Raw genomic sequence first — 13,641 nt, 5'->3', positions numbered from 1 at the left:
GTTGGTCACTCCTTCTCAGAGGTGGGCTGGTATGATTCTGGAACGGCCACAGCACACTCAGCATGCATGACACATTATGCCTGATGATGGCCAGGGATGGATCCACTCCCACTGCCTGCCTCTTGGACATCAAACACAGGGCTGTATAATGTAGGTTCTCATAGCACCCCTCCTCCGGCACTGCATCCCCTTCCCCTCGCGAGAGGAGGGGGGCAGGCTGGATGAAATGGTGGCATCAGGATCAGACAGTGAAGTCTGGGCGGTAACTGGCCTAACATGGAGACTAGCTGGGGAGTTCCAGGCAGGCTGTCACAGAGGCAGCTCATCCAATCGGGAAGGTGGAGGAGGAGATCCAGTAACAAGGTAAGTAGAGGAGAGCTAGCTGAGGTGAAATATATTTTGGGGGTATGTGATGGGCATATAAGGGGTATGGGGGACATCTTATAGGCATATAAGGGGCATGGGGGACATCTGAAAGACATATAATGGTCATGTGAGGGGCATCTTACAGGCATTTAATGGGCATATGGGGGACATCTGACAGACATATAATGGGCATATGGGGGACATCTGACAGACATATAATGGGCATATGGGGGACATGTGACAGACATATAATGGTCATATGGGGGACATCTGACAGACATATAACGGGTATATAGAGGACATCTTACAGAAATATAAGGGACATAGGGGACATCTGAAAGACATATGATGGGCATACGGGGGACATCTGACAGACATATAATTGGCATATGGGTGACATCTGACAGACATATAATGGGCATATTGGGGACATCTGACAGACATATAATGGGTATATAGAGGACATCTTACAGAAATATTAGGGGCATAGGGGACATCTGACAGACATATAATGGGCATACGGGGGAAATCTGACAGACATAATTGGCATATGAGGGACATTTGACAGGCATATAATGGGCATATGGGAGACATCTGACTGAAATATAAGGGGCATAGGGGACATCTGACAAACATATAATAGGCATATAGAGGACATATGAGGGCATATAAGGGGCATGGGGGACATCTAACAGGCATATATGGGGCATAGATAAAATCTGATGGGCAGGGGACAGCTGATGGGCATGTAATGGACATGTGGGATATATTATGGGCATAGGGGGCAACTGATGGGTATATAAGGTGAATGGGGGACATCTGAAAGGTGTATATGGGGCATGTGGGGGACATGTGAAGAACATATAAGGGGTATGGGGACATCTGATGGCATATAATGGGTATGATAGGGACATGATGGGCATATAAGGGGCATGTGGTGGATATCTGAGAATCATTTTAAATTAGATTTACTATGAGGGTGAAGGGGTTAATACTTTAATATAGTTAATGAAGTTGAAGAGGTTAATTCTTTTATTTGGTTTAATTAAGAGGAAGGGATCTTTTGATTAGACTAAGGGAGGTAATGTGTGGTTAAATAATATGAATCAAATTAATTGATACAGAGATTTATTAATAAAGTGGATAAGGACTTTAATTATTAAAAAGAGGTTAATGATGGAATACTATTGTGTGGCATTCACAAAAATACTCTGTGTTGTATGGTGGTTTCAATAATGCTCTTTGGAGTAAATAGCAGTCTCCAAAATGTTCTCAGTGTTGGACGGCGGTCTGAAAAATTGTCTCTGTGGTGTATGGCGGTCTCAAAAATCATCTCTCAATGGTGTATGGCAGTCTCAAAACTGGTGTTTGTGGTGTATGACGGACATAAAAATACTTTATGTGTTGTCTGGTGGACTCAAAAATGCTGCTCTTTATTGTATGGATCTCTTTAGAGGGCAGTCTGTATTGAATGGTGGTAAGTATGGTGTTTTCTGTGTTGTATGTTTGTCATAAGAATGCTCTCAGTCATGATGGCAGTCACCAGGAGGCAGTCTGTATTGTATATTGTCCATTTTCCATGCATGATGTTCATATAGAGAAAATGAACATTAATTGTGCATTTTTTTAACTTGCTTAATGTATTGCAATGTATGTGTGATTGGCGTCAGTTCTTTGATCAGACCCTTCTGCCATATATAGTGAATATTTATATACTGTAGATATAATTTATACCATATAAGAACAAATTCCTATATTTGCTAGCTCTGTTCTTTCCTCTGTTTTTTTTTTCCGATTTTGTGCACGAGAAATTTGGGATTTAAAAATATATTTTATTAATGTATTTTATTTGTAACTGAACAACGTAATGGGCCTATGGAGAAAACATATTTTTATTAACTGTGAGGAACATAAAAGGAGGGGTTGGCATTGAGCAATTTAGAGATGCCAAAAGAAAATTACAGTATGTCTTGCCCCCCAACCTAAAAACGTTCTGACACCCCTGATTGTACTAGTAGTGCACCCATTTACATTGATTATAATATCATTATAATTAGTTATAATACCATTACTCTGGTGCTGCGGATGGTTTCTCACATATACTGTATGTCTGATCTTATCAGTATATCTCTACTATGTGGCTCATGTTATGACTACCACACAGACAGCAAGGACATTTTAATCCTCCACTGGTGCAAGTGCAAAACTCTACCTCTCCAACAATAGCCCAATCAAAATAATATCTCCACTACAAAGTCTGCTTAAAGTGTAGTTTAATCTTACCTTTCTTTAGCTGCCATGGCACGCAATAGAACAAAATGAAAAGAAAAGCTATTACATGCACTGAAGTCAGTAACTTAGCATCTCCAGCTATGATAGAACATCCTATGCCTTCAAAAAAGTGTTTTTCAGTATTTCTCTTTTAAGGGCTTATTTATCAAACAACTCTATTAATGGAGCGGAAACAGCAGTCACTGCAGGGTTATAACTAAAATGACTAAAAGTTCTATTTAGTACGTCAGTTATGCAGGAGATATCACAGATAATAAATAGGCCTCTTAATGTTAATCAATATTACCTCCTGAACAACAGTACAATGAGGGCAGGCCTAAAACTTAGTTTTCTCCCAATATATACTCATCACACTTTTACATTGGCTCTGGGCACCCATTGAAAATAAGTTTTGGAGTGCAAGTGCCCTTTATTGATGATGTGGCAATTTATACTAAGATTTCCTAACTACAATAACTTAAAATACTGCTCCAACCCCCTAATTTAGCAACATGATTAACTGATTAACTCAACGTAAAACACTCTGCTTATTTAGGTCTTGCATACTCACTATCAATCACTGTCATCATACCAATCAACAATGGAGAAAGGGCCCATATTTTCTCATTAGCCTATCCCAAATCCCCATTCTTCATACATGGCTGCCTTCTAAAATGAACTTCAACTTCATCAGAATTTCTCAGTGACATTTTGTAATGTTGTCTGTGAGGAAACATTAAAAACAAGGGGCCGGATTCAATTAGTGGCGAAACGCGAAGATCTGCGATAAGTGCGATGTTTTCGGCTCATTCGCCTGTTTTGAGGGGAGGTTATTGTGTACTTTCACAATGCGCGCTCCTGCTTTTCGCACTATTCAATTGCAAAACAAGAATGGTGAAACTAGCAAAAGGGGGAAATCAGTCTGTACCCCCAAAAAAGCATAAGTAACCCTGGTAATCCATTTAGAAGTGCATTAATAGCTGTAATAAAAGTATTTTGTGTTCCTAAATTGAGTCAAATGGCTGTTATATGCACTTTTGCATTAGTTTGAAAAATTATATAAAGTTTGGTGAAATATAACTGCTGTAGTTAAATTGGGGGTATATTGAAATGGGTACTAGTATATTTTGGAGTTAATAAAGTGCATTTTTAGAAACTTTATAAAAAACAGCTGCTGCAGCCCCCTGCAATCCTAAAAACACCTGTCCCATCCATACAGCACCCCAAAATACCCGACCCAATACTTAAAACCCATTTTCAAACACTTTTTAATTTACATTTTCACCCCAAAAATTGCATGCCTTTTTTAGGGGGTATTAAGATAATATTTTAATTTGTTTTGCCAAATTAGTCATTAGGGGGGGTGCCCAAAGGGTTCTAGACCAAGTCCCTACATTTTTACTCAAAAATAGGGATTTTGCATATCTTTTCTCCTGCCTTTGGGTGGAGAAACTTTTTCGCATGCTGTTGCCTATGGAGTTTTCGCCAAGGTGAAAACGTCCTGAAATTGAATAGAGCAATACTTTGGAAAGACGCGAAAACCGCGCACCGGCAAAAACTTTTCGCCTCTAATTGAATACGGGCCATGGATGGATGGAAATAATTTTAATTTTAAATCATCACTTACCTCCAATCTCTGGTTTAGGATGCATAAGAATGAATGGAAGTTCTGTGGAAACCTCACTGTTTGTGAGAACAGATAACACAGATGAAGAGCCAATGTAAATACAGCCATGGTTAGTATTTATATCTGTTTTATTGCATTCATAGTAGAGGACTAAGTGATAATCACATACAAACTTTTTGTAAAATTACTAAATTAATGTTTTTCTTTGCATCTTTTTTTTACGGAAAATGCATCTAAGTCACAATGTGATGTGACTAGGATGCACCAGGAGACTCTGCTGATTAATTTGATATAGATCTGTGTGCAACTGAGTCTCAATCAGCATGCAAAGTGCTACGATGCAGCAGCCACCGCTTCTCTCCATGCCAGGTTCCATTTACAGTCTCAGTCGCACACAAATATACAATTGTTGCATATCAAATTAATCAGCACAGTCTCCTTATGCCTCCTAGTTCCATCACATTGTAACTTATGCTGGGTACACACTGAGAGATACATTGGCCGATCAATTGATCGGCCAATGGATCTGCCGCCCGTCGGCCAGTTTGTACTTGCGATATGTCGGTGAACTTCGCCGTTCACCAACATATCGCATTTGCTGTGCTGCACAGCAGAATGGCAGATATGTCTGCAGACATATCTGTCCATCGGCAAGTGTGTACGGGTAGTCTGCAGACATATCTGTCCATCAGCAAGTGTGTACGGGTGGTCTGCAGACCACCTATACACACACAGCAGGAGCCACGAGGAGGGGGCCAGGACCTGAGGGCACAAGGAGATGATGGCCATTCAGTGTGTATGAACGACCATCATCTGCAGATATATCTGTCAGGTGTGTACCCACCTTAAGACACATTTTCAGCAAAGTGACTCCAGACGCTAGCAGAGTTGCATGGGACCTGGTGGCTGACTCACACCAGGCATATAGCGCTGTATGGCGTATTGAGGCTAGATGAGCAATGACACATCGGCATGTGGCTACCTTTATGCTTATTTGTAAAATCCTCTCTTAAAATCCTACATTAAAAGAACAAATGCAGCCTGTTACACGTGGGTCTCTTCTAGATACACTAATTTGGTTCTGGCCCTACATGGTGCAAATTATTAGATATACAGTATATATCTTACCTGGAAGTCATGTCTCCCAACAAGCTGTAAATGAAAGAAAGTGAAAGAAATAAAATTAAGTATATGATAAATGCAAGCAATAATGTATTTGTTATTCAACAGGAAGTGTCACTTAATGCAGGTAAGTGGGAGTTATTCTTATCCATTTGCAGTAATGTGAGCCCTTCAGTAGACATAAAGACAGAAGGTCTGCTATGTGCTGTGTAGAGACAGGAAAACCATCTCCCACCACCACCCTGTTCTATCAGATATATTCAATCCTTGTAAGCATTATTCATAGCTGCTTAATTCAACTTGGTTCTTTAAGTCAAGTGCCAATGTCACATTTTAACAAAAATCTAGTATTGTATGTTGTTGAGTCGATCAGATCATGTTCTATTTAAATTCTAATAAACCAGATCCTGAACAATAATACTAATGTTTAAATGCACAAAAATCTTTCAATTTTGCTTTGGAAATAGTTAACTTTGTCAAATTATGTCAACTATAGTTGACTAAATCATTAAGACACTAATCATATAAAGCCATTTTAAATAAGGCATTTCAGTTATGGAGTTTCAACATTTAAACCACTTTTGTTTGCAGCATTTGTAAATTAGTTAAATCCATGAATCATTTGCCATACATCCCGTCTCATAAAAGCAGCATTTGAATTGTTAGCTCCTCTGCACATTTGTTCAAAATAACTCAAACATGCATCTTTTGGTGTTTTCCCTGCCATTTTACTCATCTTTACCTCCAAAATGGAGTTCTCTTTCTGTTTTTCTCACTTATTTTCCCATTGAGCTAGTCTTGGATTAATTAACTAATGTAATTGTAAAAAAAACACCTTAAATATAATTTATTTGATTATGCCAAAGGTGCTACAATGTCAAAATTCGTGGGAAGAAAGGGAACAGATGGGTCACTCTATGTAGAATCGGTATGAAATACCGCCGGCTGCATGGCAGAGTTCCCAGCAGCGGAAGCCCGACAGCGCTGGAAATCCCGATCGTCGATAGGTAAGTATGTTCTAACCTAACCCTAACCCTCCTTAGGGGTGCCTAACCCTATCCTCCCCACTAAAGTGCCTAACCCTAATCCCCCCTCTAAGTGCCTAACCCTAACCCCCCCTTCCCCGCTGCCTAAACCTAAGTCCCCCGGGGGGGGTGCCTAACCCTAAGTCCCCCCCAGGGGTGCCTATCCCTAACCCTCCCTCCCACTAGCCTAACCCTAACCCTCCCGGGGGGTGACTACCCCTAAGTCCCCCCCGGGAGCCTTAAACCTAACCCTCCCCCCCGCGGCTATCCGCTCGCGATGCCCGGCATCCCTTTGATCGGGATGTCGGGCGCCGGTCTCCCGGCGTCGGGGAAATGTCAGGCATCTACGTCTAGACGCCCGGCATTTCACCCTCGCCGGGATATGACAGTCGGGAAGCCGGCTGCCGGTATTAAGGCAGAGGGCTTCCCGATTGTATACCCTGATAGTATAGATATTCTAACTGCATAAACATAGACTCTGGAGACCACAATGTTAAACATACACATTAGTTGAGAAAGATCATTTAAAATAGCAATTCAATGGATCACAATGGACACAAGTTGCCAGCATGTGGCCATTTCCCAGGTAACTCGTGGCCACATACATCACAGATTGTCCTAGTAAATCGGAATGGCAAATCGGGTATTTCGTTAAGTGTGTATGATTAATTTGCATGCTCCCGCAGTTGCATATGATATCTTCTGGTTGGCTGCACGGTCAATCAGTAGATTTAATGTATGCTGCCATGCTGATGAATGCAGCGTAGCATCCTACATCGCGCCGTCGCCCCCTGCATCATGCAAGTGTGTATGCACTTGCTGATGCAGGATCCCTTCGCCCAGCGGATTGGCTGACTACACATCATTCTAATGTGTAGCCAGCTTTACAGTCTATAGAGGTGTGCAGGAAAATCTGCAATGTTCCTCTACTGTAATTCCACAGCAATAATGGCAGTCGCACATATTGATGAGAACTGAAATGACCATGAAGTGCGGGCTTGTTTCTGTTTTGTTTTAGTTTTCTTGTTTTTTGTTTTTTTTACTTCTCTTACAGTATTTTATTAATAATTTGATAGCGCATACAGAGCCAACATCTATAATTTACCCAGAGACAGTGAGTTTCACTTTAATCTTGTAATCGACCAGGATTCCCATGACAGTTCGATCAATACCTTCCTTCAGCCTGTAAAAGAAATACTAATGATCTTAATGCATAAGTACTGTTTATTTGCTAAATGGATGATGTAGTGTCTGTTCAAGAGGGTGTAATAAGGTGGCTGAATCAAGCAGTACATTTTTCAGCGTAGCAAAGTAGAGAAATAAAAAATGCTGATTTTGTTGTTGCAAAAGTCTAAGGGTCCTATTCATGATGTTAATTATCGGGGTCCAAACGGATATCACTTCACTGCTCCTTTTCGCGCATGTGCAAAAGAGCCCCGACGTCCGGCAGAAGGAGCCGAACTGGGGCAGAGGTATCTGAAAGGATGCTTTTTCGAAACCCAGACCTCCTTCCCATAGGGAAAATAGCGGGTTGCGAGCCCGGAGCAGGACCATTCGCCATCTCCGCAGTCAAGCTCCGAAAATATAATATTTTCAGAACTTGATGAATACTGTCCCCATACTAGTGTGTGGGGACAGCGGGCCATTCTGCAAAAGGAAGGTAAGTAGGCAATATATCTGTGATATTTCCTGCTTACCTTCTTGATGAATGACCCGATAACTTAATTTTTACAATTGCAGGTGAAAATATGCATTTTCACCTGCTTTTGTGAAAATTAAGTGATGATGAATAGGCCCCTTAATAGCATACTAGCAGTAAAACTAATAAATATTAAAGTGGCAATATTTATTTTAAACTCGAAAAATGCAGCTGCCACCTTGTGGCATGTGAGACTACACTTATTTACAGCACATTTGCTGGCCTGTGCTACAGTTCCTACAAATGGACACCACTATATCTCACTTGATACAAATGCCGATGTTCTGTTGTTGGAAATGCAGTATATTTGATAAAAAGTAATATAGTATTATTATACATTGCATCCATTAAAGGAAAAGCAATGAAATAATTGTCTCTGATTTGTTATTTGATCATTAACACAACCCACATTTCATGCTGCTTGAAAATCATTAAAGTTCCAATCTAATTAAAAACTGTAGCTTTGTGTTGAGGTGCAATAACTTATGCTAGATTGCAGAACTCTAATTACCTGACGACAATGGAAGAGCAATGTGTTCCCTTTATCCTAACACTGCTTGACTGTTTCCAAATATGTTGCCAATTCCCCTCCTCTGTGAATTTCACATTCATGCCATAGAAGGAAAGAGGAGCCTATTTTGGTTAGGGTGGGTTTGAGGGAAAGTTCTCACGAGCAGGCCCCTCTTCCCTCATGTGCTTTTAATTCCCTCATTTACAGTATTATGACTCCTGATGCAGCAATGTTAAACCATGTCCATGTTTTGTTATGTAAGTCACCTTTTTCTTGTTTTGTTCATACTGTTTCTGTATATGTACTTTGAAAGGTTCTACGGACCCCTTGTGCTGCCATATAAATAAAGGCTAATAATAATAATAATAATAATAATTATATTATTATTATTATTATTATTATTATTATTAAGTAGAATTCTCTATTAAAGCAGCATGACTTATTGTAAAATATGTGCATTTTGGTGGAATTATTATTTTAATTTATTCATTGGTGTTAAATCTATATAGAGAATTTACAGCATAAAATAGGGACTATTAGCAGTGTTCATGCTTTTTCTTTCTATAATATCGCAGGGATGCACTAGTGGTGTATCTACCCCTTAGGATGCACTCGCAAGGAGTGCTGGCCGAGAAGGGGGGGGGCGCTCCATGGCCAGGGGAGTCATCCCTTCCCTCCCTTCCCCACCAGGTTGATTTCCAGGCCCCCATTTGGCACAGGAGGCCAGTACAATAAAGTTTTTTTTACTGTTATTGCGGTGCAGAGCACGTGATGTCATGACATAATGTCGCGCTGCATCGCTGAGAAGCAAAGAAGCTGCATCCCGGTGCAAAGAGGAGCAGTAGCCAGAAGATAAAGTAAGTGACTGGGCTAGAGCCCTAGAGCTGGAGGGATGTAATGGGCTGGAGTGACAAAGTGGGACCTGGAGATACATAGAGGGGACTGCAGAGACACAGGAGACCCTGGAGAAATACAGAGGGGTGACATGGGGAGTCTGGAGAGACACAGGGGGTGACACAGAGGGGTCTGGAGAAACAAAGAGGAGGTTTGTAAAGACACAGGGGGGCCTGGAGTGACACAGGGGGGCCTGGAGTAACACACGGTGGGCCTAAAGGGACACAGGGGGAGCCAGGAGTGACACAGGGGAGACACAGGAGGCGACAAGGGGGCCTAGAAAGACAAGGGTGTTCCTGGGGAGACACAGAGGTGGCCTGGAGAGACACACGGTGGCCTAAAAAGAAACAGGGGGGCCAGGAGTGGCACAGGGAGAGCCTTGAAAAACACCGGGGGGAGCTTAAAGAGACACAGGGTGGGCCTGGAGTGACACAAGGTGACACAAAAATTACACAAGGGGAGAGTTATGTGACACAGAGGAGCCTGGAGTGACATGGGGGGAAATGGTACCAGTCCCCTTCTTTGCCAAGGGCACTCAGATCCTTAGATACACAGCTGTTTAGCACTGGTGATGTATGCAGTTGTATTACTTTACCTATTCTGTTCAGGTCTTAAGTATCATGTATCTAAAATGCAGGTTTTTAGAAGTGGAGATTTTGCCCATAGCAACCAATCAGATTCTGCTTAACATTTATCTAGCACCTTCTAGAAGATATATAATAGCTAGAATTTAATTGGTTCCTATGGGCAATATCTCCTTTTCTAAAAACCGACACTTTAGTAAATATACCCCTTACTCTGGAGATCTGGTGAGGCTGATATATTGCCATATCAGGCTAACCGGCACGAAGCCTTCACTGTCAGCCACGAAACTACCATCACCATATCGTGACCGCAAGCACCTGTCAACAAACGGGTACCCAGTCAAGCCGGCCGGCGGCTCCTACAGCCAGGGATACATTGCCTGATACAGAGTGGAGCTTTACTAACGGGAGTTCCCGCAGTGAGAGGGGGAAAAAGTTTCCATCCAGTGACAGATACACCTTCGGAGGAACGAAGGCACATGCCGCAGCCACTGGGATTATACAGCAATCTACACGTGAATTTTGGTGTCTCTGATCTACAGATCACAGGCTGTCACGCCAATCAGCATAACAAGAGAACATAGAGAGACACAACTAACAAAAGCTGAATCGGGTGAGCTCATTTCATGTTATCTTATTTTATTTACTGCAACACTAAATAAGACTGTTGCATTAACTACATTATTGCCAGAGAAACAGTGTATCTTTATTTAAAGGACACTGGGCCTAATTCAGACCCGCTCACGAGCGCGGAGCGCTCGCAAGCGGGTCAATGTTGGCCCAGTGCGCATGCGCACGACGGACCCGGCTCCATCGTGCGCATGCGTGAGACCCGGATAGCGATGGCCAAGCCGTCGCTCCGGGTCTTGCTACAAAGGGGGCGTGCTGTCGATGGTGAGTGACAGCATGCCGCCTTTGGTGGGCGTGCAGGGGGCGTGCCTGCCCAGACGGAGGCGTTCCCATGGGAACGCCTACCGTCTGGGGCCGGCCCCACTGACATCACAAGTGATGTCAGTGGGAGTGCTTTCGGCTCTGATAGAGCCAAAAGCACTCCAGGGCTTGCGGCAACGAGACCCTACCACAAGGGTCTCGTCGCAAGCCAGATGGTCGCGATGGTCTTGACCATCGCGACCATCTTCCTGGCCGCTCGCTATAGCTGTGTGTGGTCACCCACAGCTATACAAGCGGCCAGGAGGCTGCTCTAAAAATGAAGAAGGACGGCCCTGATTCAGAGCGAGCGCTCTGTCAGAGCGTCCGGCTCTGAATCAGGGCCACAGTTCTGATCTCTAGTCTGGTTACATTTTAATCAGGAGAAACTGACTATACCCATTGACTTTATTTTGTACATTATATTTTATTTAAAAAATTCAATGTTTTGTATATGTATGTATGTTTTTTAATTTTTTTATTGTATGAAATACATATGTTTAGATTAGGTCCTGATTATTATATATATATATTTATTTATGGTATTGTCAAATTAAAATTATTTTATACCAAGATACGGTTTCTAATATTTATACAAGTGTGATTGAATGAGCGCAGCCAATTTGTTCCTTTAGTTTCTGAAGTAATCACACAAATTCTTCTCCTTGGCAGCAGCCTCTTCTCACCCTTAATAGATCATTTAGGAAGCGCTACTTTCTTCAGTTTTTTTGTATCTTGATACCCCTTACAATGTACTTACTTTTAATTACACCACTGTTGTCTAAAAGTAGTGTATAAAACAGTAATTAAAATAATATATCGAATAGGAGATTGGGACATGTACAATATAATATTTGTTTAATAATTACGCTGGCTACAGAAGCTGCTATATAAGGCAATTGGCCTCATATTGCTGTGTGTGACTCCCAAAGTGACCATGTTTCCCAAAAATAGTCCTATCAAAAGCATTAGAACCATGACCAAGAATGTTGGTAAATGTGGCCAGAAAATAACTGCTACAGGCCTGGTCTTCTGAACACACTACAGGCTGAAGTGATGCCAGGAGTGAGTCAGCAACTTAATCAAATTGGCAAACAACAGGAACTCTTAGAACAATGTTGGACGATGGTCATAGCTCAACCGTCCACTATGATATTAATACAAATAGGACAACAACATAATTTACTTTCAATTTAGACTCACAGGGTGCTAGATGCCAGATTGGTGTCCTCATGCTTTAGTTTTCCATCTAGGGCGATTTCACGTTTTTCTCTATTATAAGCCAGGATAGGCAGCAGCGTGAAGGTGTGATTGTAAGTGGCCTTTGCTGCAACTTTATCCCTAGAAAAATAAAGGTTTTCACATTACATTAAGGGATGGTTCATTCAGTCATGGTAAAGTGCGTTGATTTCACCATACTGATGGCATATACATACTACAACTGTAGTATCTTGATTGACAACAGTTCTGTCATTGATCCAAATGCAAGTGCATCAACATACTAGCAGCATTGGAATTCCACAGAGATAAATCATTGGCTTGAGGAGATGCACTACAATAGGGATCAGTTACCCTGAACCCTGCTGGGGATTTACATTGCACTGTGCGTTATACACAGAACACTTCAACACGACTGTATGGATGAGCCCGAACAACACTATTACTGATCCCAATCCAACACATTGTGTTAAAGATTATTAATTGAGCAATTAGAGGGCTAAAGGAGTTATGGCTTCTTGACTCTAGCGTCTACGCCAGCAGCCTGTAGTCTTGGGGAGGGAAGGCTGCAGTCTAGGGCTCTCCCCGCATTACCCAGGGACCTGAGCCATACTCCCACCCTGGGAAGACTTCCCCGGGCACCGTCATTTTGCATCTCGAGAGTCATTCTCATCATTTTTCACTGCTGCAATTAAGACAAGCGAGATGCCGCGTGTCTCACACATACTCACTTCAGTATAATACGGCTGTGACCAAGTCATCCGCACAATACACCGACTTCGGTGTATACATCTGGGAAATTTACTAATATTGAATTTGCGTTTTCCTTATATTTGACTGTGTGACCCGCCGTGGTCAGTAGGTTACACTGCTTTTGGATTAACATCATCCATTTCCTTTTTGGACATTTAGTTTTTTTATAATATTGTTAGTCTTACATATGGCACCATCTTGTATGGGCTTTATTTAGTCCACTACCACACACCAAAACTGTTTGATGTGTAATTTATTGTTTAGTATTTAGTAAAACTTTTTACATCCAGCATCTATTCCTTGATTATCATGCTGACACAGTCTGTACTAAAGAATTAATATCACCACACCACAACCTCTAGGGTGTAGCGCTCCGGTCAGAACCACTATTACTATTTGTTATTACATAAACCACAAAGAGTTATTATGCAGTACTGATCCTAGCTACAATATAATCTAATGGGTTGGGTGCGGGATGCCAGCTTTCGAGATGCTGGCGCCGGGATTCTGACCGGTGGCGGGATTCCAGCGCTGGCATTCTGAGCGCCAGCTCTCCGACAGCCGGGTTACATCCGGTTGGGTACGGGATGCCGGCGCACAGGATCATGACGGTGAGCGCCGGCATCTCGACAGCTGGTATATCA

At 42.1% G+C, this 13,641-nt stretch overlaps 1 protein-coding gene across 1 annotated transcript in view; it reads right to left on the bottom strand.

Annotated features, from left to right (window-relative positions):
* SAG (S-antigen visual arrestin) overlaps positions 1–13,641 on the bottom strand; it is a 44,801-nt gene that overhangs the window by 5,996 nt on the left and 25,164 nt on the right. Inside the window, exons 11-15 of the mRNA XM_088458201.1 lie at positions 12,230–12,367; positions 7,517–7,594; positions 5,393–5,416; positions 4,265–4,320; positions 2,650–2,659 (exon numbers count right to left, since the gene is read on the bottom strand). Of these exons, the coding sequence (XP_088314327.1) occupies positions 2,650–2,659; positions 4,265–4,320; positions 5,393–5,416; positions 7,517–7,594; positions 12,230–12,367 (306 nt within the window). The remainder of the gene's footprint in view (positions 1–2,649; positions 2,660–4,264; positions 4,321–5,392; positions 5,417–7,516; positions 7,595–12,229; positions 12,368–13,641) is intronic.

This window comes from Taudactylus pleione, unplaced genomic scaffold (assembly GCF_031769625.1).
Source record: "Taudactylus pleione unplaced genomic scaffold, aTauple2 ptg000815l, whole genome shotgun sequence".
Classification (NCBI taxonomy): Eukaryota; Metazoa; Chordata; class Amphibia; order Anura; family Myobatrachidae; genus Taudactylus; species Taudactylus pleione.
This window is presented reverse-complemented; position numbering and strand designations above follow the sequence as displayed.